At 40.3% G+C, this 25,106-nt stretch overlaps 4 protein-coding genes across 4 annotated transcripts in view; 2 read left to right on the top strand and 2 right to left on the bottom strand.

The window, feature by feature from the left end:
• The first annotated feature begins 1,835 nt into the window (after positions 1 to 1,835).
• On the top strand, positions 1,836 to 7,705 carry prrg1 (proline rich Gla (G-carboxyglutamic acid) 1). The gene is made up of 4 exons (XM_044198624.1): positions 1,836 to 1,954; positions 2,882 to 2,922; positions 3,788 to 3,948; positions 4,902 to 7,705. The coding sequence occupies exons 2-4, from the start codon at positions 2,913 to 2,915 to the stop codon at positions 5,370 to 5,372; spliced, it is 642 nt and encodes a 213-aa protein (XP_044054559.1). The 5' UTR covers positions 1,836 to 1,954; positions 2,882 to 2,912; the 3' UTR covers positions 5,373 to 7,705.
• A 647-nt stretch (positions 7,706 to 8,352) lies between these two features.
• On the bottom strand, positions 8,353 to 12,675 carry cpox (coproporphyrinogen oxidase). The gene is made up of 7 exons (XM_044198623.1): positions 11,965 to 12,675; positions 11,555 to 11,698; positions 11,312 to 11,422; positions 11,050 to 11,191; positions 9,979 to 10,197; positions 9,054 to 9,158; positions 8,353 to 8,954 (listed from the first exon to the last, which is right to left on the bottom strand). Exons 1-7 carry the CDS (start codon positions 12,530 to 12,532, stop codon positions 8,870 to 8,872), a joined length of 1,374 nt encoding a protein of 457 aa, XP_044054558.1. The 5' UTR covers positions 12,533 to 12,675; the 3' UTR covers positions 8,353 to 8,869.
• A 213-nt stretch (positions 12,676 to 12,888) lies between these two features.
• Positions 12,889 to 20,058, top strand: ccdc181 (coiled-coil domain containing 181). The gene is made up of 6 exons (XM_044198622.1): positions 12,889 to 14,015; positions 16,464 to 16,573; positions 17,009 to 18,013; positions 18,176 to 18,322; positions 18,873 to 19,030; positions 19,369 to 20,058. Exons 2-6 carry the CDS (start codon positions 16,472 to 16,474, stop codon positions 19,538 to 19,540), a joined length of 1,584 nt encoding a protein of 527 aa, XP_044054557.1. The 5' UTR covers positions 12,889 to 14,015; positions 16,464 to 16,471; the 3' UTR covers positions 19,541 to 20,058.
• p3h2 (prolyl 3-hydroxylase 2) overlaps positions 20,055 to 25,106 on the bottom strand; it is a 61,683-nt gene continuing 56,631 nt past the window's right edge. Inside the window, exons 12-15 of the mRNA XM_044198621.1 lie at positions 23,569 to 23,686; positions 23,344 to 23,419; positions 22,662 to 22,802; positions 20,055 to 21,431 (exon numbers count right to left, since the gene is read on the bottom strand). Of these exons, the coding sequence (XP_044054556.1) occupies positions 21,339 to 21,431; positions 22,662 to 22,802; positions 23,344 to 23,419; positions 23,569 to 23,686 (428 nt within the window). The 3' untranslated portion in view covers positions 20,055 to 21,338. The remainder of the gene's footprint in view (positions 21,432 to 22,661; positions 22,803 to 23,343; positions 23,420 to 23,568; positions 23,687 to 25,106) is intronic.

Here is a 25,106-nt window from a genome sequence, read left to right as displayed (position 1 = left end):
TCTGTCAGTGGATATTGTGGTGCCCAAAACAGTGCTAATATGACTGTCTTTAAATTGTGATGGTGCAGATGCTGTTGCTGCTGTAATTTGGGGTGAAAAGTAAAATGTATGTGGAATATTGCCAAAATGCAGCCACCAAATATGCATCATGAGGCAAAACATCCAGAAATAAAAATGTATTTTCAGACAAGTAATTTAGAATGTTTCCTCATTTAACTTATTGACTAACCTACTTCTCTTTATCTCCTCCATCTCTTTAGGTAACACTTTGTTTAACACCCCATTTTCTGTCTGTATGTCTCTCACACACACATGCGCACACACACGCACACCCTGTGCTGAGGGAAGCTTACACTGCTCATTTTTTTTACTAATTGAACTTAGCTAATCCTTTGTCCTTAGGGGAGAATCTTGGAAATGAATTCATATTGATTAACACACACACTTGCCAACCTCCACACACAACTATATATATGCACACACACAAACAAGTCATTTTTGAAGCAAATCAACTTCATAGTTACATTAATATCTGTGTTAGACTCCTTGTTAATTTACTGGCTGGTTGATGGAACCACTAAATTAAAGAAAATAGAGGTCATCTAATGAATAGATTTACTTCTTTTATATGGGCAGGTTTATATTATGATGGTTTATATTATGATCTCTCTTTCACTCTTTCACAGCAGTTTTGATTTGATTGTGTGTGTGTGTGTGTGTGTGTGTCTTTGAGTTACAGGAGTGTAAGTCAACTGTTCCTGGCGGCAAAGTCTTTCAACATGATTACTGGTGATTACAGATTGTAATCAGACTCGGCGGGTACAAGCAGGAACACACACACACACGCAGTCCTGGTCTAATAGCAAAACTCAACTGGGGAGTTGCTGTGCACATATTTGATTGCATGTGTGAGGTACAAAATGTCACTGCTTAGATTTCAATCTACAAATCGACTGACAGACAGGACATTAAGCAAAAGTTAAAAAGTGTGGAAACAAATGGATAACTATTGTCTCTTCCTCTGCCATCAATAACTGGCACTAGAGCACCACAAGCTGATTAATTTATGTGAGCAAAGAGAAATGTGAGTCGACTACCAACACGTACATGTTTAGTAATGAATAATTAGGCCTACATCTAATCTAATCTAATACAAGCATAATATAATCTAAAACATGTATATTTCTGACTTAATTTCGTGTTTATATTTCTGAGGAAATCAATTGTTCTGAAAATGAAAATAGCAAACATGAAATAAAGATATTTTTTCTTATACAATTCAGTGCATTTAAAAAAAAAACTACTATAAAACACAATCCCAACAAAGGAGAAGATTCAGTTACTTATTAAAGTGCCACAGGTAAAACAGGAAAAGAAAGACATAAAAACAACTGAATTTGATTTAATTGATTATTTCGATTTAAATTTAAACCAGACAAAAGAAATAAAATTTGGTGGAAATATGTACATCAGTCAGATCCAGAAAAAGGAACTGAAATCTGATCTGAGTTGTAGAGATATTTTACATCATCTGTTTTTATTTAAAGTTCATGAGATATGTTGATATTGTGCACAGTTTAAATTAATACACAGTAAATACAGTAAAGAGTAACTTCTGGTGGTCACAAAACACAAAGTATGAACTCTTCCCATTTAATTTAAATTCTTAACATTTCAATTTGGAGCAATGCTGGTGTTAACTATTCTTCTTAATTAGCATGCACTCAAATTATTACTAGGATTGTTTGAATTCCGTTATTTGTGCTATATGAAGTTATTATGTTAGTTGTAATGATTGTGGTCTGTACACTGTGTCGATATCTGGACTGTCCCTTTAACTCGGGAAGGGGTAGTTCATGGAAGAGCTGTGCGCCTGCGCAAAGTGCATAGCAACACTTTGGGGCAGCAGGAGAAGCCGAGGGATCGTTTATGCGCATTTTGGGGACGAAAAGCGGTGAGCTGAAGTGATAAAGTTTATTTCTGTAATAATAGACGGAAGTAAAAGCTTGTAATATTTCTCTGAGATCTTTCTATCGACCTCTGTGTCGGAATATCTGGCCGTTTGAATCATGTGTCGCTCGTTAAATCGCATCCGACGCAAATTATCCCCGCTTGTCAATACACGGGGCGCTAACCAGCCCCAGCTCTCACCGACACATAACACCACTCATACGGACGAGTTAGCAACCGTAATTAAGCTCAGCTAACATTGTTGCAGCTTTCAGTCGTTGTCCCGTTTCTCTTGTAATTTGTACAACGGGGCGGCGGCGCTTTGTTTGTGATGTTTCTGCTGCTGGTGATCTATTCTGGGAAGCTACGAGCAGGATTCCCGTAACACATCCATGTGTAACACTGGCCAGCAGCCGCCATTGGTCACTGTCACTTTGGTCAAAGATGTCTCATAGTCACAACACAACAACGCCCTTTAACGCCTAGCTGTTGAAACAGTATTGTTATCCATTCATTCTGTTACAATACTGAAGTTTTATTTTTCCCAAAACATGTAGGAAAACTTACTTATACATGACAAAGCATGGGATGTTTTCATACGGCTGTGCTACTGTTATTTAACTTATCGTTTTCTTTTCAAATCAACGTTTTAAAAGGAATTTCCCTTAGGTGAGAAATATTATAAGTGATCTGGCTAATATCAGATATTTTGCTCTGTATTGGATAGTCACAGTTCTTGAAAATGTGTGACTAGGATATTGTTTCTGTGTAGGATTCAAAGGATTCTTTAAATAACTGTTTATCATAAGAAAGGAACAAAGGAATAGGTGTAGTTTTTGAGAGGGAGTCTTGGTTGATTTAGGTTTTCTGACTCATATCATGTATCAGCACGTTAAACATTTTTTGTTAATGTGTGTTTGCTTTTCTACAGATAAATCACCCCAAGCAGACTAGCAGGAATCATGGGGAGTGGTAAGTTTATTGACACTATACTTTTTTACCCCACAGGCAGAGAAATTTACATGAACACAAATTTCGTCAGAAAAAAGCCCTTCTCCAATTTCTTGTTTTTGTCTTTTCTGTTGTGTTGATTTTCAACGTTTGTCAAACACAAATTAGTCGTTGGAATGTGACTCTTCAGGGTTTTTTTTCTGTTGTCTTTAGCAGACAATTCCCATTCTTTCCTAGGGGAATTTCCCGTTTTCCTGCATTTTGCCCATAATTTTCTTTTTTTGCTTTTCAAGTCTTGTGTTGATCACATCCCTGATTTCATGAGTCACACGGATGCCATGCCATTACTTGTTAATTTGGTAGCACATCAGACATTTCCGGGGCATGTTGTGCAATCTTGTGTGCAGTTTCTGTTTGAGAGTTTATGTCCTGGATGTGTGAAACAGAGAGCCGCTCTGTCTAAGTTCATTCCTCCAGTTTCTCTTATGTGGCCCAGGGATGGATGCCTAAATCAAAGGAGCTTTTGTTTTTATGCAGAAATGTGGGCACTGGGCAGCGCTCGGCTTTACTCTGCTGCCTTTGTTTCAGTCCCCACCTCTCTCCCTCTCCTGCTTTTTATTTTTCGGGATCTCTTCTTTTCCTCCATCTGTCCCACTCCTCTCTCTTTGCTAAAATTTTCCTCCCTTTGCTTCGCTTTCCTTCCCTTCACATGCTGTTCTGCTTACTCACTCACCCTAACTTTCCTCTTTTTCTCCCTCATTTTCTTGTCTCTGCTTGTTATCTTGGTTCATGCTTTTTTTCTCACATCTTTCAATATTACATCCTTTTCCCCTCTCTGCCCTTGTTTGTCTCCCCCTCCACTCCTCCCCTATGGTCTGCCTCTCAGTGTTCCTGCCGGCGGACGCGGCCCACTCGGTGCTGCGGCGGCTGCGCAGGGCCAACTTCTTGCTGGAGGAGATGAAGCAGGGCAACATCCAGCGGGAGTGCCGCGAGGAGATCTGCACCTATGAGGAAGCCCGCGAGGCTTTTGAAAACGATGAGAAGACGGTGAGGCAATAAGAGACAAATCACATCAGACCTACAATCTCCTTCTTTCTATAAGGCTAAATGCACACAGGAATAGAAAAGTTGAACACATGAGAACACCTGTCACACATTGCAAATGGCTACATGTGGGCACCCACATAAAGGCATAGTTTTTTTTTGTTTGTTTTTTTTTTTGTTTTTTTAGCATTAGGTGGTTTGAGTTACTCACCAGTTATAATGTCCATACAGGGATATTAGCTCCAGCAGGGAATCCCATGTTCAGAGATTTCTTAGCCAACCTCTGACTGGTCAGACAAAAATTTACTACAGCTCATGGGGTCTTAAACAAAAATAACAAGTAACAACACCATAAGCAAAAACACAATCATCCACAGGGTAGTACATCATTCTGCTGCTTAATTCTCGTAATTAATTCTTATTTCGACCTGTAGCCGTCTGGCTGAAAATCTCTGAACACAGGATACCCAGCTGGAGCTAAAATCCACAAATCAATTTTACTACTGTTGAGTAACTAATACCAGCTGCCAAATGTAAAAACATCTAACATATCCCTTTTTAAAGTGCTGTTTTGTAGGGTTCATGTGTGCAGTAATGAAATCCTATGCCATAGTGGTAGCTTCTGGAATGTGGGTGTTTTTCCAGGAAGTGATGATTATCAGCAGGAAGAACAGCCGAGTGTATGCTAAAGAGGGTGGCATATTTGTAAAACTATTGTGAAAGGCCAGAGAGCAAAGTCACGCAGATGGACGTGCACAATTGGTCGCTTTTTGTTCGGGTGTTTTGTCCTCTGCCTTTGTGTTGCAGTAATCCGGATAAAAAGTATTTGTACAGTGGATACTTTGACCCTGTGTTTTGTTAACAATTTTGTGCCACTATGTTTACACTGTAGCCTGCATGAATGTAGCTTTTATTGATTTTGACAACATGTGTGTCTGTCTTCTGATTGACTGCAGAGGCGGTTCTGGGAGGAATATGTGCGGGAGAGCAGTCCTTCTGGAGGGCTGGAGACAGTGGTTGGCGGAGTCCACTCTCTCTACTTGATCGTGCCATTGCTGCTGGTTGTGCTCATCGTTGCCACCATCGCCATCACTGTGTGGCGCTGCCACTCTCGCAAGCGCTCGCAGCGCAGCCCCAGCCCCAGCCTGGGACACTCTCATCAGGACCATGTCCTGTCAGTGGTCTCTATGGACCATTGGGGGAGGGATTACCACCATGGTGACCAATCAGAACTCAGCATCCACAGCAGCCCAGCTTATCCAGGCTCAGAGCTCACATCAGGGAGAGGAAGTGCTGGAGACCCGCCACCATCTTATGAGGAGGCTGTGGGCCATACAGACGTCCAAATAGAGACGGAGCCACCTCCACAGTATGATGATATAGTCAACACCAGCAGTACTAGTGTCAGTGGTGACCATGGGAAGTAAACCTGTCTGTCACTACCACCCCAACAAAAGCCCTAACCTACACTTAGACCATCTTATCATTTAGCAGTGCCACTGTTGTGGTATCACCAGCCTTCCCCATTCAACACAAAAAGATACACTATTAACTGTCTGGTCAATGGACTAATGCAATCTTTGCCGGAGCCAGCGCTATTGAAATTTGCACTAACCTTTCATCGTTGAGGTGAAGTGATAGCAGGAAGGAGCAAATGATAATGCAATACCAAAACCAACCAACACCTGTGCTGATTTTCCTCAAGTTGCATCTATGCTGTCACACTGTGGCAAATCATTTAACTCAGCAGGCATAACAAATGATGCATGTGGCATAAAGGAAAAAAAAAGGGTTCTGATTGCCATAATGAAGGACAACTATTCTAAAAGTGTATATGGGGTTGGACCGATTCTTTATTGAAGGTTAGTGCCAATTTTTTAGACTTAAGTGGCCAATAGCAGGTATTTTGCTCCTATTTTTAATATCTTTTTTAAATTTAGAATTTTGTATATTGCATAGTTTAGCAAAAATTTGCTTTGCAAGATTCAGTAACAGCATTTAGACCACAGAACAACAATTCCATTGAAACCCAGACAAATTAAAGTTGCATTAAGTGATTTTTGACCACCAGGGGGCAAAAAGAATCAAAACTCAAAATCAAGTTTATCATTTCTTATAGCTAACCCGTAAGCAAAGATTTATCTACTCACACATCCAACAGACACAGAGCAACATGAGTCTCATCCCACTGAAATATCATCCCACTGTTTGCGACCATTTGACTTGAGTCCAATATTTAGTTGTTAGCATTGGTTTGTTTGACCGACTCCTGAGAGAAATATCAGGGTCTTTAGCTCGTTACTTCAGCTCTTTGCCGTTTCATGCTGGGCTAGTAGATGCTTTGCTTGTTAACTGTAAATAGTAAATGAAATAAAATGTAAATGGCTGCCCCCAGTTTTACATTGGGGAATAAAGGGAGAGCTTTGAGACGCAACCATTTAGTAAATGATCAGGCTACAGAACTGAAACAATTATTCAACACTGTGTAGAGCTACTGTGTTCATTCTCAGTGGGTTCAGTACTACTAGTGACCCTTCCACATTAAAATCAGTAATTTGATTCATTGTCTATATCAAAAACATCACCAAATGCGGGTTTAAATAGTCAAGTTGCCAAACAAATGCATCGGTCCAACTTCATTATACACTTGCGAAGATTTTAAATTTGAGGAAAAATGAGGCTATCAGTTATAAAAGGGGGGTGGAAATGTGTTTTGTGTATGTGTGTCATATGTGCATATACTTTGGTAATGCATGCAGCTTGGTCTGGACACTTGAGGTTGGATCTGGCTCTACACTGTTTGTTGATGGTCAGTGCTCGCTGGCCCATGTCCACCTCTGGGCTGTTGACAGATGCTAAGAGCCTGCTTTTACTGTGAAAATCTTTCCCTAACCTGTCTCTTAAAGCAAATGTAACCGCGTTGGATATGACTACAGAGTCTTTTGCTGTGCCACTTTCACTAAAAGCACACTGAGGATTCTTCAAATAGGTTTGCAGCTACACCATTAATGTACGTTGTGGAGTGACTTGCACAGGAAAGTGGGACAGAAAGCAATAAAAACAGAAGCTTTGGGGAAAAGAGTTATCAGAGAGGAGAGATTCTGTATTTAACGTCACTTTGGACAGAGTTCATGTTTAGCATGTGTGATGTACCTGTATATAAATATGTATAGTCTATATGTGTGAAAGTAAAATACTGTGAGATTGTTTTTTACTGCATAGGAATGCTGTGAATGCATTGATACTAGTCAAACTATTATACAGTAGGTTGTGAATAAATGAAGGCACTTTGTGTTTAAGCTCAAAATGAGCTGTTTGATGGAAACTAGGACAGTCCGGTTTGACGTCTTCAGCATCACTCTCAGCCATAACGATGTCACTGTAATCCTCTGAAAAAAAGTGCTCATACTCTATATGCAATGTTGCTGCATACACTCTAAAAACCAAATATGTCTAAAGTTCACAGATACTGATAAATGTTTCCTATCAACACCTTACAGACTTCGAGCACTGATTATTATTCTTATACTTTGTGAGTTGACCTGTGAACCACAGCACTTGCTATGACCTTTAACTTGTGCTGGTGGGAGTAGCCATTTTGGTTGTCATTTGTACTGTTACTTGCAGAGCCTTTTTTTTTTTTTTAACAATGCCTTATCAAACAAACAAAATGTTATTTAACATTAAATCCAAGGGAACTTGTTATAAATCCTTTATGTGCAGAAGCTTGAATTAATTCGTAATAAAACATTAAAAATGCGCTACGTGTTTCCTTAATTTCATTGTGTTTCGTGAACGTGATCTGGAGAATACAGAGGTTACAGAGTGTTAAAATTGAGTTTTCTGCTGTTCTCTACGCTGCTGGACTCACCCAAGGATCCATCATTTTACAAATACATGATTGCACTTTGGTCTCACTAGCGGATTGTAAAGATTCATAGGTACAGTAAAGGGTGAATTACAGGTAAATGTGTAAAATTATGCTGAATGATGAAGAAATTGAGAATGAAGCCATAAAAATGGGGTCTTGGATTTGAGTTGTTGACTCAAGTGCTGGAACAAAAAAAATTAAATTTGATTCAATGTGGAAATAGTTTTATGTGGAATATTAGGATCAAAAGGTAATGGAACAATTTATTTTAATTGTTAGCTATAAATTATTTTTTACATTTCAAATGGCATTTGTTTTACAAACATTCTTCCTTCTTCAAGGAGCCACCTGGCCTGTGATTCACATTTATCCACTCTGTGGAACATGATCCAAAATCCATGTATTGTTTACTGCTGTTCAAACAAACCACTTAGTGACTCATAAACCACCAATGAACGACAAACAACGTAATTGGTGCTCAAGAGGGATCAGTCCATTCCTACTGTTTAGCTTTGATTGTCAAAAATAACCCATTGTTGTCAAAACCACATTTATTAATATTTGACACCAGTGGTGGCACATACATATATACGGTGGCTCAGTTTGTCCCTATTTTCCCCATTCAATGAGTTGTTAAAGAAGAGTAGAGCTCTGACAGCTTCAAATTGAGCAAGCCACATTAAGCCTAGGCACAGAAAAAACACAAACACGAGCACATCATTAGTGTGAGATGTCCTAAAAGCACGAACAAAGCACAATCATCAGGTTTAAAAACACAATATCTCATTATGAGTAGTAATGTGATCCCAATGTGATTAACAAGTGTTAACAAGGCTGATTTGACAAAACATAGCGAATAAGAAGGAGAGAAAAGTACCAATGCAGATTAAAAAAAGTCTTCAGACAAGTGCAATACAACCTCCTATTTTTTTGGTAAATACAGTGCTAACTGCTGCTGATCTAGTCAAACAGGTCACACCATTGTAAAATACAACAAAGATGGTTTCCTGGATGTTTTGTCCATATTGACACGTAAACCTGTGAATACTGTGGTCACACCCACTCCTTGGGGTTTCGTAACACCTCCAGCATCTCAGCCTCCAGGGTACCTTTGGCAGGCTCATGCATATACTCCCACCTGAGGATGAAGGGTGAGTTTGTTACCAAGCAACACAGACAGCTCATTACTGTCATACATGGGCAGGGCTAGCACTGCTCCAAACCAGTGTTATCTTACCTGGCAGTGAGGGGGAGGGACATGAGAATGCTCTCAATTCTGGAGCCAGGTGTGGCCAAGCCGAACTTCACTCCCCTGTCATACACCAGGTTGAACTCCACATATCTACAACATAAACACACAAACCTACTGTAGACACCTAGCTTCATGTGATTTATGACACATTAAGTGACGCTTAAAATCTGTTGTGCCTTAATCCAATCCAAAACAACATGCAAACCAATTTTTTTTTTAAATGAGGATTGAAGTCTTCCAGGTTGGTGCATTTATGTGCTGGTGAGCACCTCTGATATAATAGTCTTGGCAGCAGAACCTTTATAATGCTAAAAACTAATGACATGATCCTTTGTCCATCTTTGCTAACTATTTGTCTTCCAGGATTGACAAATGCACACACCAACCTAAAAGACAGTTCAAATGAATCAGCACTTTCAGCTGCATAACCACACAACTTTAGCGTAATTAGTAAAGTTTACTGTAGTTCACTGACGAGACTGAGCCAGGGCTTTCATTCATTCATAAAATAGCTCTTTAGCTCATTCTCTATGTCGCAGTCGCTCACTAAATGACTCCCTGCTGGGGCAGAGAGCTCGGCCAGGATCTGGATCTGCTCTAGCTTCGGACCACACAGGCTGTTCGTGGAGTCTACATCAAAACTTTTTTTTTTTTTTTTTTGCATCTCATTAATGGGTGTAATGTTAACTACGATGGATCACCTATCATAAGAAAGTTTAATGTGTGTGTGTGTTTACTTATAGTCGATTCATTCATAGTTGATTTGTCTGACTTTTTAAGCAGTAACTATGTAAGGAGAAGTTACATTTGGCCTTCATTTATGATCGATTCTGATTTTAACAATCTCCTATGTAAAATGTATGCATTAGTCATTAACAGCCACCGGTTCTTTTGTGTGTCTTGTACTCACCTTCCTCTTCGTACCTGCTGCCAGTCCTTCTCCTCATCAGTGAAGGAGTTATTGAGGTGTTTGTACACAATGGGCAGGTAACAGGGCACCACAGTGCGGGCACAGCTCTTGACGAAGTTGAATGCCTCCTCCTGGCTCGGGGTGTCCAGGTCATCAAAGAAGATCCCTCCTATACCCCGAGTCTCTCCTCTGTGCCGGATGTAGAAGTATCTGTCACACCTGGACACCAGAAGAATTGGGTGGAAAAATCATTCAGTTTTCATGTCAGGCTATAGATTGTGATAATCTATATATTTGTAGATAATAGAAGAGCCTGCACAGGTGTATTAGCTACTTAATTAAAACAAAAACATTGCACAAGAAAATGTACAAGTGGACCCAAATACATCAACCAATAGCTGTTGTTCCCATTTTTCTTTTCTTCCTTTTTTTTTTAACCAGGGTTGGACTATGGGATATGTAAATATATTATTTAAAGGCAATCATAAAAAGCCATTAAAAGTACAGTTATGACAAAAGGAATTAGAAATAAGTCAGGTGAAAGCACTTTTATAGTGAATTTAAATGAGAGCTAAAATGTACTCTCATGTCCACCCATTAAATATGAAGCTAATGCCATGGGATAGTTAGCTTAGCTTAGCATAAAGACTGGAAGCAGGGGGGAAACAGCTAGCTTGGGTCTGTCCATAGGTAAAAACTCTCTAGCTTCATATTTAAGATATGAGAGTGGTATCAATCTTCTCATCTAACAAGAAAGCACATTTACTTCCCGATTTCCCTAACTATTCCGTTCAAATTAAGTTTCAAATTTACTTATCGCAAGTCACATCAGATAAACCACACCCATCCTTTTCATATCCCCAAAGGTTAGTCACTGGCTAACGTCATGGCTCAACGGTTTTTCTGCAACTGCAGATCAGGCAGAGACTTCCTCTTATCATCATCTTACAGTGAGGATACACCCATTGTAATCCACACACACATATAAACAGAAATCAGGCTTACAGATGTGTACGTGCTGAAATACACACATGTGGAGCTGATGTGGACTAATTTTGAGTCAAACAGTACCATTTCTTAAAGTCGGGGTAGTACTGCGGGTGGTGCTTGTCGCAGGCCTCCTTCAGGGTGTTGTGGAAGTGAAATGCATCTTCTTTATTAATATAAACTGGAGTCAGGTCTGTGCCTCCACCAAACCACCACTGCTTAGAGCCTGGAACACGCAGAGACAAGGAAGAAGGACACAAGTGTTATCATTCATTCATGTAATCAATAGTGTCACTGACACCAAGACACAGCTGCTGACGTCAAGGACTGACAGTCGCACACTCACCATCTTCCTCTTCGATCTCAAAGTATCTGTAGTTAAAGTGCACTGTGGGGATGTGTGGGTTCTTGGGGTGGATAACAGAGCTCACACCCATGGCACAAAATGGCAGCTTACCTGGGAGAAAACAGAGCATGACATGAAACTTTATCCATTACACATTACTCCGAATGTAGGTTACCACACCTCATGTCAAAAGCTATATCAAGCTTTAAGCCTGTATACAAAAATCAAGTTAACAGAACTTACCATCTTTCCCTTTGAGGACTTTCCCTCTGCTCCTCATCTGCCTGGCGGCCTCCTCGGTCAGGTGCCCAAACACTACTGACACATTGACCCCTGCCTTCTCAAACACCTTTCCATCTTGCATCACACAGCTGATTCCTCCTCCACCTGACACACACACAAGGTCAAAAAGGAAATAAATTGAAAGAGATTGACATGAGATTGGTTGTTCTGTTTCCTAGCAGATTAAGGTTTCTGCGATCTGTTAATCTGTGATTATGTTGCTTTTAGCACAAAACACGCAGCATGCTTGAAACTCCAATACTTTGAGAATCTCGTTAGGCATTACGGTATTGATAAACGTGGATTTGCTCTGCTCCACATTGAGCTCTGCAGTTTCAGTGTCCTCACCATATCAGGTGAGCCCTCCTCACCTTCCTTCCTGTCCCACCGGTCCACCTTGAACTTCCCACCGTCCACCTCCTGCAGGGCTTTGCAGAACTCGGCCTGCGTCTCCATGATCAACATCTCCATCCTCGTACGCATCTCCCCTTTCCTCTCCTGCAGCACACCGATGTCGGTCACCGGAGGAGACATGAACCCCCGGCATCTCTCCAGGATATCCCCCTCTTGCTCCTTCTCCTCAGCGGCTTGGGATAATTTCGTTGCCATTTCAGCACGCTGAAAGTGGTTAGCGTTGGCTAAAAACCCCGCTACTGCCGCTGCTGCTGTTACTGCTGCGGCTCCACTGAGCGCCAGGGCTCCCCTTCTGGTTCGCCCGGCTGCGGATTTGCCTGCGGTCCCATGGGACATGAACCGTACGCTGGAACCCCTGGAAAACCATCTCGTTCCAGGAAGCAAAGTCAGTGACGGGCTGTGAGTGGTGGATAACGGCAAATGCGACTTTCCAGCACTAGCAAGCCCCTTCAAATGTGAAATCAAACATCTTCTCGCGGTAGTCCGAGCCGTTTTGTTTACACAGCAAAAGGCAATGGTGGCCATTTGTAGGAGAAACAACCGCTCTTTCCTCGGTGCTCAGCGGCCGTTGGCAGTTAATATGTGTTACTTACTCAAAACATTATCAGAAGTTGTCTTTACGTGCTATCAGTCATGCTTCAAGTCAAGGGGCGTGTAGTTCCTCGGTAGTGATAGAGGCAACACGGGAAATGTCGTTCTTTATCATTCGCGATGCCGAGCTCTCCAAGCAGTGCTAGCCTACATTGAACTACAAGATCCAGAGTACAATGCGCCTAAAACAAATGTTGCGTTCATGGACTCCTCATATGCTCCTTATTTGCGCAAAGACGATTTCAAGTGTTTCCGTTTGTTTGTCACATGATTGATTTTCCCAATCTTCGAGCGAGTGTAATTACAGTATACAGACAGAACTTAAATTATACTCTGACCAGAATCTTAGTATTTTTATTGTTTAAACTTACATTATCTTGTGTTAAGACAATCTTAAAGATCCCAACATTACCAACTCAGTGTATATATTTTTAAATATTTTATTTGTGGCCTATACTTTATCATATCGTTATCGTTTTCTTCTATGGACTATAGGCCAGAAATAAAGTAATTGGATTGTTTGACTGGTACCACTGTCCAATGGTCATGTGTTGTCAGCTAGATTAAACATTCACCACAGTTGCCCCTACTGTGCACCCAGTTACCCAGTAGGGGCCCCATTTGTTATACTTGGTTAACATCATGTACATTTTATGGAAATTCCTCCTTTGTTAATTGTCTCTGCTCTTAGCTTATTTCCGCCTTCTTCTTTTTTTTAAATTGTTTTTAGTATGATTTTATCTGTGGCCTTATTTTATATTTGTTATTTTTTACTTATTAAACTAGTTATTGTTACCTCTCTACAAGAGAAGTAATAATGCAAGACTCACTTTAAGGCCTCAGTTGATGATATTTCAGTTTATATTGTGCTTTAGTGGTGCACACCCCCAAACAAACAAAAGTAACTTTCTTGGTATGGACATTGCAATTTTAATTTAATGCTTTAAATCTCATAGAGCGAGATAAAAAATACTGGTTGAATTAATGCGAATGCAATTTTATTCATTTTTATTCATGTTAAATTAATACAGAGACAGTGCTATTTTAGTTTTATAGTAACCTTTTGGGTTTTTTTTCTGAATCGTTCCGGGTACAATTTGGACATTTCCGCTTGTTTATAGTGAGTACATGGAGATTTTATTAGGCTACTTGTGAGTGAGGTTTCCTCTGCGTCTGTCCGGTGTGCGCATGCGCCAGTTGTACAGCGTGTTGTAGGTCTCTATGACGACGGATCTGTTAAACCTTTTTAGGGCTGTAGAGCGACTAGAAGCAGATTATGTGCACAGGTGTTGCTCCGCAGACTGACAGGCACTATGTTGGCCAGTTAGATGGAGTGATATTCACGAAACAACCCGGCTGGATGTGTTCTTTGACCGCTTTTAACTCAACAGGAATACTACGCAAGAACCTGCTGGTGGTAAGTTTACTAACCATATTGCCACGATCTTTACTGCTTTTTATTCCCACTAGCCAAAATATTGAGTAATATGATTCCAGTTGGCGCGAATTGTGCCCTACAATTCACACTCCTAATTCTTTCTCCGTACTGTTTATTTTTATAGCCCGCAGAGATAAACTGGATTAGAGTCTATGTATGTTAAACTCAGTGGCAAAGCCAGTGGCATTGTTTCTGAGTCACAACAGAGTCATATCTACAGTAAACATAACCTAGGGCCTACATGTGAGCAGACAGGTCATATCTGTGACAAAAACAAGAAAGAATAGTTTGCTGGTAACCCTGTAGTAGTACTGACTTCAGTCCAGCAGGTGGACTACCAATCCCCAACACAAGTACAGTACAAGTACTTCTGTACCATATACAGTCTATGTTCTGTACAGCTCATATATCCACAGAAATATATGATGTGATGATGAGGAGTTATTGATAGGCTGGATTTGTGGATGGTATAACAATGATAGTTTTTTTTACAACAAACAATGGCTCTTCAATCCATGTGACACAAAAAGTAATGTAAATTCATAATGTGGAATATTTTGCTTGTAATTTGATTTGTGTGATGTTGTTTTGATTATCCAAATAGATGAAACCTCATGAGATTTTCTGATCTGTACTGTACTCTACTGTAGGCTAGGCTATGTACTGATAACATCCAGGTCCTGAAGCAGCAAAACAGCCCCAGACCATCACACTACCACCACCATATTTTACTGTTGGTATGATGTTCTTTTTCTGAAATGCGGTGTTACTTTTACGCCAAATGTAATGGCACACACACCTTCCAAAAAGTTAAATTTTTGTCCACAGAGTATTTTCCCAAAAGTTTTGATGATCCCCAAGACTTTTGGGAAAATACTCTGTGGACTGACGAAACAAAAGTTGAACTTTTTGGAAGTTGTGTGTCCAAAAAGTTCAACTGGGGCTGGGGCTGTTTTGCTGCTTCAGGACCTGGAAGACTTGCTGTGATAAATGGAACCATGAATTCTGCTCTACCAAAAACTCCTGAAGGAGAATGTCCGGCCATCTGTTCGTGACCTCAAGCCGAAGCGACCTTGGGTTCTGCAGCACGACAATGATCCAAAACACACCAGCAAATCCACCTTTGAATGGCTGAAGAAGAACAAAATGAAGACTTTGGAATGGCCTAGTCAAAGTCCTGACCTGAATCCTATTGAGATGCTGTGGCATGACCTTAAAAAGGCTCGAAAAACCTCCAATGTAGCTGAATTACAACAATTCTGCAAAGATGAGTGGGCCAAAATTCCTCCACAGCTGTAAAAGACTCATTGCAAGTTATCACAAACGCTTGATTGCAGTTGTTGCTGCTAAGGGTGGCGCAACCAGTTATTAGGTTTAGGGGGCAATCACTATTTCACACAGGGCCATGTAGGTTTGGATTTTGTTTTCCCTTGATAATAACAACCTTCATTTAAAAACTGCATTTTGTGTTTACTTGTGTTATCTTTGACTAAAATTTAAATTTGTTTGATGATCTGAAACATTTAAGTGTGACAAACATGCAAAAAAATAAAAAATCAGGAAGAGGGCAAACACTTTTTCACACCAGTGTAAGTAACTGTATATATTGTTTTTATTTTTATCTATTCTAATTTTAAATATTTGTATTTATGTTCTGTGTGTGTAGTGTGAATGGGGACTACAGCTTAAATTTAATTGTGCAGCCCTGTGTTGTAGAATGACAAAACTGAACATGAACTGAAATTTAGAGCATAAACATTTTTAAAACTGTAAGACAAACTGTTTCAGAATTCAAAAAAACAGTCCACAGTTACATGTGTCTTCAATTAGCAGGGTTTAACACTAATGTTCATACATTTGTATTATTATTGACATGCAGAGATGTCAAGGATGTCATTAGATATAGATGAACCAAACACCTTGTACTAAATATTTGTAATTCTTTGATATAAGAGTGAGAGTGGAACTAGGGTTCTGTCTTTCTACCCATTATAATGATTTTTTAAATCAGCCCAGTAGTGACCTACAGGGACGGCAGTCATCATTACACCCCGTACTGGCAAAAAAAAGCTTTATCCGTAGTGGAGCCACACATTTGAGTTTTGCCTTGAGGCTGGTATAAGAGGACAAGTCTGGGGGACATTTGAATTCATCTTCTGGGGACCATGACTATCCATATTAGTTTTCGAGAGACCTTTTCATGGACCAATGGTAGGTCTAGAGGATAGTTGGCCTAATCGTGGCACTAAATCCTAAATCGTTCATCCTTTTGGGATATCCAAGAACAAGTTTCCTGGTTATCTGGTCAGTGGATGTTGAGATATCTTGCTCATGACTGACTGACTGACTGATATCACTTTCCTTCACTAGCCCTGCAGCTAATGTGGCAAGAATCATATCTGAAGTTTGTGTCTGATCTTCTTCCAGTGAAGATTATGAGTGAGGTGGTTTGCACAAAATCCCAGGAGGAATATGAGGACGACTTTGAGAAAGATCTGGACTGGCTGATCAGTGAGGAAGGCCGGAGTGAGGACCAGGTAAGTCGGGCCTCACTGTACAAAGTGCAATTTATATAAGAGCATTGGACAGACTGCATCTCCTCTTTCAACCGTCTGTTTTTTTCACCTTGCTTCTTTGTTTTATTGTGTGAAACTGAGTTTTGAGTGCTGCTCTACTTACTGCAGACTGAGTGCTGCATGGGTCCCTGACCCTGCTCTGCGAAAGTGTGACATTGAGTAGTGTTGAGTTACCCGAGCTGGCACATCTCCCTGCTTTCATGTGAAACCCACTCTATTGACATACAGTGGCATACTTTCACTACCAACTACTGTTGGATGCAATATTGATGAACACACTTACACATGTCTGTTATCACACAGCATGCCTATTACCTGCTAAGTATTGATGTTGCTCATTCATTTACATTTAAACCTAATTAATGAATGCAGAGTGTCTGCCTTTCCATCCCACAGGGTCCTGACTTTGAGGACATAGAAGCAGAAATTGACAAAGAACTGGAGAAGGATGAGAAACAGCAAAGAACGAAAAGAAAGCCAAAAAGCCACAAGGAGGAGAAGAGAGGCAGCAAAACAGAGGAGTTGCAAGAAGATGAAGAGAGGTGGCCCTCGCCTATGGAGCCATTAGAGTATGACTCAGACAGAGACAGCCCAAGTAAGTCATCACCTATAGTCCCACCTCCTCCAGGGATGGATGACCAGACAGATGAGGAGAAGAAGTACATTATGGAAAAGATCCAGCAGGCTAACCGGGAGCTGCGGGACCAGGAAGCTCCAGATATGACAAGGCGCAGGCGGCTGCATTTTAAAGAGAAGCTAGTGGATCTAGTGGTGCCTCCATTGCAGTTTGAGAAAGATGGCAGCAGTGGTGAGGTGGAAGGGGGAAAGGGCAGCAAGGATAGAGCCAAGGATTCCGAGGCAGAGACTGAAGTGTCAGGGAAGCTTTCTGAGCTAAAACTTTCGTCTCGGGAGGAAAGTGTAGGATCTGGAGGATCTGGCAGGGCTGGGGAGAGCAGTGAGGGGGGGCAGGGGGAAAAGGAGGGCAGAGTCCTTGTAGAAAAGGATGGTAAGTTTGACCTGGTCAGCCTGAAAGAGGTGGAGAGTCAAGGCCTTCTGCCTCCTATAGCAAACAACTCCAGTGACTACTCACGCTCCTCCCCACGTCCCCAAGACCAGGTTGTGAGCTCCAATAAGATCCACAGGTCCTCCTCCTCTCCTCGTGCCGGCTCTTCCCCCTTCCAGCAAGGCGTTGATCACCTCCGTGCCCCCAGACCTCCAGCTCAGCCCAAGAGCAGGCCCAGCTCAGCTAGCCACAGCCAGAAAGGCAGCCAAAGGAATGGCAGCAAGCGACGGGTGCAGTCGGCCACTGGGACACCCTGCCAGGCCACCTACACCCTCTCCCCCCAGCAGAAAGAGCTGCTGCAGAAGATCCAGGAGAGGAAGGAGAAGCTGGCCAGAGAGGTAGGAAATACAAATAAAAATGTATGAACACTCAGCAGTAAAAGTAGCACATCTAACATCAAAACAACAAAATAGCACATGCATTATATTCATCTTTCCACTTTAAGGCTTGTTGTTAATTACTTAAATCACTCTTTTAATCACCCATGTATCCCATGTCAGGCAGAGGAGAGGAAACGTGAGGAAGAAGAGCAGAAGAGGCAGGAGAATGAGCTGGCATTTAAGGCCTGGATGATAAGGAAGAGAGAGCAGTTTCAGGAGGAGAGAAGGATCCACCGAGCCCAGGAGATGGAGAGGATGAATTCTAAGGTACGACCACAAGGGGGCACATAAACCTAACAAAGCATGGATGGACAGCAGTGATATACAGTAGGTTTTATACACTATGAGGATTCAGTGGTAGGACTGTAGCTAGGTTGCAGTAGGAATTATGCTCTCACATTTATGTTTTGATCAGACATTAATACTGTCTTTAGTGAGTAGTCAGCCACTATCCAGTATTAACCAATAACTAAGAATTATTCTAAACTTCTGATGCAATTTGAATACCAAGCTTTGAATACCAAGCTTTTTAGACACTCAGTAGCAGAGTAGTCATATTTCCAAAATACTCTTCAGCAAAGGAGATAAATAGTTTTACCTGAGGTAGTGACAGTGGTCTATTTGTCATAAAAAGAGGAAGAAGAAGTGGGTTTCTGTGCTGAGCGAGATAGCCAATAATCCTCAAACCTCATTTAAACCTCAAATTCAAGGAAAAGCAAATCACAGCACTAGTCAGGGTAATTAAAAACATTGCTGTAATGAATGTTTGCCATTGTTTCCACTTTATTACTCGATGTATTTCTGCATCCTCATGCAGAGAGACTCCAGTGACCCAAAGGAGTCTTTTAGGCTGTGGCTTCAGAGGAAGCAGGATCAGCAGCAGAAAGAGAGACAGCTGGTGGAGATGAAGAGGCTCGAGGAGGACAGTGGTTACCTCTTACGCAGCCGTGAAGAGTGTGAACGTGCCTTTAAACTGTGAGTTCACTTTTACCTTTTCATTCCTTTCAAGGCCTCCAGCAACAAAGAACGTAAGCGGCAGATAATTTCATAGCTTGATGTTGTTTTCAAATACATTAAATGTTAGTTAATTGCTGGGCAATGACATAGTATTCAATTTTACATTACATTTATAAATTTACAGTTATAAGTCCTATATTATGAGAAGTGTGATATTTTAACTGATAATGTAGTAATGTTTTTATCAACAACTGTATCCTCGCAGTATAATACTATGGGTTTTTTGTAATATGACAATAGAAATATTCACTCAGTATGCCAACATTAAATTCACTCCTGCCATTCTCCATCCTCAGGTGGCTGAAGCGGAAACGGGCGGAGAAGCGAGCGGAGCAGCAGGCGGCTCGAGAGCGCTCCCGCAGGTTGGTGCTGGAGGAGCGACATGCACGACGCATGAGGGACCTGCTGTGCACTGTCAATGAAACCAAGCCCTTCACTTTCACTGAACAGCTAGCCTACCGCTTCTGAACCAGACAAATTCACCATGGCTCTCACATGGCCCTCTTCGAAAAACTAGATTCTATTTTGATGCTACGAATCTCATCGTACATTAAAATTTAACCAGACTGGACAACACAAGACTTGGTGAAGAACATAAGACAGTTTATTCTGTGTTCAGTTGTTGTTAGGGTTTTGATTTATTAATTCTATTTCTATGCTGTGTTAAAAACAAGTTTGCCGCAGTGACCTCTACTCAATGACGCACTTTACTTTAAACGGAGCTCTTCATAAAGACAAGAGCTGAACCATTTGTTACTGTATGCCTGTCAGAGAGTGTTTGGTTACATACAAGGATACGTTCAATTTTACAACTAGTTACTTGAACAGATGAAACTGTAAAGGAATTAAAAGAGGAAAATACTATTGGTAAATATGCCTGGCTGTTTAAAAGGCATTCTTATTTGATACAAAAGAATGAATTATGTTTAATTTCATGCTAAACATTATGACATGAATAAATAAACAAAAATACACCATTAAATATAGATATGGAATATTATGTTTTTAATTTATAGGCATGTACACATACATTTTTGTGTGCTACAGCATTTCAGAATTAAATATCAGTGAAACAAAAGTGGCCAACCTCATAAAACGAAAGGATTAAGTTTCTGGTTAGCAGTTTGAATCTATGTAGAAAAAAAAACTACTTTATATGTTTCTTTCCATTGGATTTACAGTGCACGACTTGGCCTATCATCTGTATCATCAACACAAATATAAAGAAATAAAAGACCAAACAAATATGTATTCCTTGAAACAGGAATGATGACATCTTTTATGAATAAAAGTTCCTCATATTAAATGCCGACAGTTACAACAGCAGCTGTCTATTATTAAAAACACATAAATAAAAGTAAACCATAAACACATACACCATGTTCTCATGTCAGTGAACATGTAAACCAGTATTCTGCTCTGTGTGCCCAGAAAGGAGGGGAGTGATTTATCACGCCAACAACAAGAGGGAAAATGGACAAAGCAGTAACAAGAGACATTTTCAGTTTCAGACTTGACACACAGAAGGACAGAGTGCATGATCATTAAATATTCAGCATATTAGAACACATCTCTTTCTTAAATTCTTTCTATGACTGCTATTTGAAAATTAGATACCCAAATTAGAAAATCAGTGCACTGCCTATGTTGAAAAGAATTATTACTGGCACATTGTAACATTGTTGTCAATAACATAATGTAGTTAGTAATAGCAAATGTAACAGTAACATTTGTGAAGATTGAATCTAATATTATTTTGAACTACTGACCTCTAAAATGAATGTATTTTTTTTATCTGTACATAGTGTTTTTGAATAAAACCCACTGAATATGTTGTCTAGAACAAGAACAAGCACAACTAAAAGCAAAAAAAATGTCAACCACCGTTCTTCTCTTTGGCTTCTTCACAGTTCAGTGAGATTATGTCTTACATGAAACTTCTACTTTGCTAACTCACCAGATACAACAAAACAAAGTGAATTGGATTTTTTTCTCTACTAGAAGCTGTTGCTGCAAGGAAAGACAAAGAACCAAAGATTAACTCAAGTACTGGTGTGTAGAGAATTATGCAAAAAAAAAAAAAAACAACAAAATAACAACAACCATACAACTGACAACGCAAAAAATGACAATATTATTAATCTTGCACTTCAAACAGTACAAAAATAGAAATGTTCTCATCCAAAGGTCAATTCAATAAATAGTTAAAATGTATAGAAGGATTTGACAGAAGGGGATGGGGTGGGATGCAGGTGTTTTTCTGCTCCTACAGTTCATCTTTAGGGTTGATGTTGAGGCCCTGGCCCCACACAGACTGTGTGTCCAACGCCTGGATCACCTCATCTGCCTGCAGTCTCTCCTAGGAGAGAAAAAAAGAACAAAAACAAAAAACAGCTACAGTGAATCTATTTTTTAAAGTAAAGTTCATACTCAAGCTAGAGCAATAATTAAACTAAAAGTTAGCCAAAGCATACAGATTAACAAAGAATTCATTAGATGGGATTTCTCATAGAAAATGAACAAGAGCTGATCGCTGGCTCATTGCTTTCCAAGGGCCAAATAGGAGGTCCATCATTTTCTGTGTTGATCTGACGTGCCTTCCAAACTGAACAATTTGGATTTGTCCAATATTATAGAGTTTTCCCACCAGTGTCCATATCTGACACCAGAATTTAATTTGAGCACAGAGGCCTTTCATGTATGGGGAAGAAACACTCTCCCCAGTTTATGATTTCAAAAAGACAAGCTTTGAGTATTTAAAGCTGTGCTGTCTGATAGATTGAGATGTAGTCAGATGAGAGTCTACAGCCATGCTAGCGGCTCTCTTAGGCTGTACTTATGCACTGTGGTGTGGGGAGCTAAATGCTAACACATCTTAGTTTAGTGTGTTAGCATGGTAACATTTGCTAATTAGCACTTGGCTAGGCTAGGTGGGAATGCCTGTAGTTTTGCAGGTATTTGATCATAAACCAAAGTATTGGAGAAATTAAAATTTTGAAAAGTCAGAAGATCATTAAAGTTATTACAACTCATCCTGAGGAAAACATGAATGTCTGTACCATATTTCATGGCAACCCATCAAATAGTTGTGGTGACATGTCACTAAAAACCAAAAATGTTTTTCTGCAGGAGGTGCTAGAGGAAAAGTCAGGTAATCACCAAAGTCACAAGGATTCATCCTCTGGGGAACAAAATTTCATCGTAATCTATCAAATAATTGTAGAGACATTTCAGTCTGTACCAAAGTGGCGGACCGACCAACAGACCATCATTGTCATCCCTTGAGCATGGCTTATAATGCATCACTACATGAACATGTCTGCACTGACTACTTTAGAAAATGAGACAGTAAATCCCTGTCATAATTACATGTTATTTCCTTTCAAAGAATAAAAAGTTTAGAACCTGTGTTTGAAATTAAATAAATGATTGCACAAAATTGGTCAAATGCCAATTTAACACTATGCTTATTATTTTTTACAACTTGCATTTAATCCAAAATGGGGAACTAAAATATGGATGAACCTGGAAGCAATGTGATTATTAATCTATGGTTCCCAAACGTTCTTTAACTGAAACATTAGTTTACCAGTTCTCTGAAGAGCGGGTCCAGGGTGAACCACAGAGCAACAGCACACCTCTGCCCGCTGGTGACGGCCTTCACACCATGTGGATTCTCCCCTCCGGAGGAGAAACCCACCATCCTGCCACACTTGGGCTTCACTGATGCCTGAAGAGGATGGAGGAGACGGAGCAGGAACAGAGGAGAGGTTAAAATTACCATCATCTGTTCAAATTAGTAACACTTCACTATTTTATTTAAATTAATCTTGGTTGTTAAAGCAGACATTTGTCCTGCTGGAGGGTCTTAGAGTGTAACCCCAAGTGAACACCAAGGCTGATCATAAACTGTTTTTTTGAACACCCTGTTGTGTTTATATTTTGTTTGTTATTTCTACTCATGTGATGTCAAGTACAATGCTTGTGGCCATAGAAAGCTACGAGATTACCCCAAAATGATTCTTCTTATTATTTAACCCTCACATAATCAACTGACTATAAGCCTAGTGGTTATTTCAGCCAAAGGTGGGGCTCAAAAAAGGTTTGAGACCGGCTAAATGTTGGGAGAGTACCAAGTCTCTAGTAAACTAAAATAACCTGCATATATATGAAGTGTGGCTGCCCCCTGTGGGTTTCAAACCTACGCAGTGCCGTCCTGTGCAGTAAAATCATTTTGAAGTAAATCTCACATCTCAGGAGAACCATCTTACCGTAACCGTTTTGGCATCCATTTCTGTGAATATGAACTCCCCTCCTTCAAAATCTCCATTTAGATATAACAGTGCACTGAAAATAAAAAAGTAAAGGGGAGATTAGTACAGAAACACTAAACTGAGGGAGATAATAGTGACATTATTCATCTTTCACTGTGTAAGACAGCTGCAGAAATGTAGGTTTAATTTTTTTGTTTAATGTTGACAATGGTAGCCTCGTACCTGTAGTCTCTGTAGGTATATGCTGGTGGTTCCTTCCAGCACTCATTGGCCTCTGGGTCCAGCAGACAGTTGTCAGCATGGATGGGATGGCTCAGGTCATTCCTGTGATCTTGCTGGCCTGTGAATGGATGACCAACACACACAAAAGCATAAATACATATTAATACAGCCTTTCATATACTATTTCAGTCCTGGATCTTAGTGCAGCTTTTGATACTGTAAATCACAGCACCCTGACTGAAAGGCTTAGGCAGTGGCTAGGTATGTCTGTGAGTGCCCTGGACTGGTTCTGTGTCGCTTGGTCCCTACAGGTGTGAAACTGCTGCTCTTTCCTGTGGTGTGCCTCAGGGTTCTGTCTTGGGTTCTATATTATTTGCTTTGTATATGCTTCAATTAGGTCATTTTATTAGCAAATTTAAAAGCATATCGCTGTTACGCTGATGATATCCAGTTGTATGTCTCTTTTGAACTTGATGAGACTGACAAACTGACAATTTTGCACAATTGTCTGACTGCCATTAAGGACTGGATGGCTAACAACTTTAATAACTTTTTACAGCTAAGCGCAGATAAGACTGGGGTCCTCATCATTGCTTCAGATAGCCTTGCTTCCAAGGTTGCTCAATGTATTGGGTCCCTTTCTTTAGCTGTACAGTCTAATCTTAGAAATCTCACTGTAATATTTGATCAGTCTATGTACTTCGATCAACATATCAAATCGTTGACCCGTACATGTTTCTTCCATTTAAGAAACATTGCCAATCTGTTGTATTACAACCTGAGCTACAGATGATCATTCATGCTTTTATAGCATCCCGGCTAGACTACTGCAACTCCATTTTCACTTGCCTCAGCAAGTCATCCCTGGACGTCTAAAAATGGTCCAGAACGCTGCTGCAAGGTTGACCAGGTCCAGCAGGTCGACTCACGTCACACCCATCTTATCTTCTTTACATTGGCTTCCCATCAGGTTCAGGATTCATTTTAAGGTTCTTGTTTTCATGTATAGAGCCCTGCATGGTGCACCTGTGTACATCTCTGACCTGCTCCACCCTTATATCACCAGTATGTTACTTAGGTCTTCTGACCAGGGCTTACTGGTTGTCCCTCGCGCTCGACTGAAAACAAAAGGTGATCGTACCTTTAATGTGGTGGCTCTGACACGGTGGAATGCTCTTCCTATAGACATACTATCTGCGCTCTCTGTTGATGCCTTTAAAAAGCAGCTCAAGACTCATTTATTCAAACTGGCCTCGGTCTCGCCTCGTGCTGTCTAGAGTTTGTAATTTTGTGTGTTTTTTAGGTCTGTTGTTGCTTATGTTATATTGTTTGTTTCTTTTCATTGTTTTTATGGTGTTATTTTTAACAATTTTTACACTTGTGAAGCACTTTGTGACCTTGCTCTGTGAAAGGTGCTATACAAAATAAACATTACTTACTTACTACCCTATCATACAGTATGTGAACTATTGTGTACTACTATGTGAATTATTAAAGTAGATAAACATGTACATATGTCAGTAAAAGATGTGTTTCGG

This window comes from Siniperca chuatsi, linkage group LG6, assembly GCF_020085105.1.
Source record: "Siniperca chuatsi isolate FFG_IHB_CAS linkage group LG6, ASM2008510v1, whole genome shotgun sequence".
NCBI classification, from domain to species: Eukaryota; Metazoa; Chordata; class Actinopteri; order Centrarchiformes; family Sinipercidae; genus Siniperca; species Siniperca chuatsi.
The sequence above is the reverse complement of the archived record's forward strand: the minus strand, read 5'-3'. Positions and strand labels throughout refer to the sequence as shown.

Coding starts and splice junctions, on each gene's coding strand:
- prrg1 (XM_044198624.1), top strand. Junction 3,949..4,901: donor TTGAAAACGATGAGAAGACG/GTGAGGCAATAA, acceptor GATTGACTGCAG/AGGCGGTTCTGGGAGGAATA.
- cpox (XM_044198623.1), bottom strand. CDS start 12,532: ATGGCCACCATTGCCTTTTGCTGTGTAAACAAAACGGCTCGGACTACC. Junction 11,423..11,554: donor AGTCCTCAAAGGGAAAGATG/GTAAGTTCTGTT, acceptor GTTTTCTCCCAG/GTAAGCTGCCATTTTGTGCC. Junction 10,198..11,049: donor TACCCCGACTTTAAGAAATG/GTACTGTTTGAC, acceptor TCTGGTGTCCAG/GTGTGACAGATACTTCTACA.
- ccdc181 (XM_044198622.1), top strand. CDS start 16,472: ATGAGTGAGGTGGTTTGCACAAAATCCCAGGAGGAATATGAGGACGAC. Junction 18,014..18,175: donor AGGAGAAGCTGGCCAGAGAG/GTAGGAAATACA, acceptor ATCCCATGTCAG/GCAGAGGAGAGGAAACGTGA. Junction 18,323..18,872: donor TGGAGAGGATGAATTCTAAG/GTACGACCACAA, acceptor ATCCTCATGCAG/AGAGACTCCAGTGACCCAAA.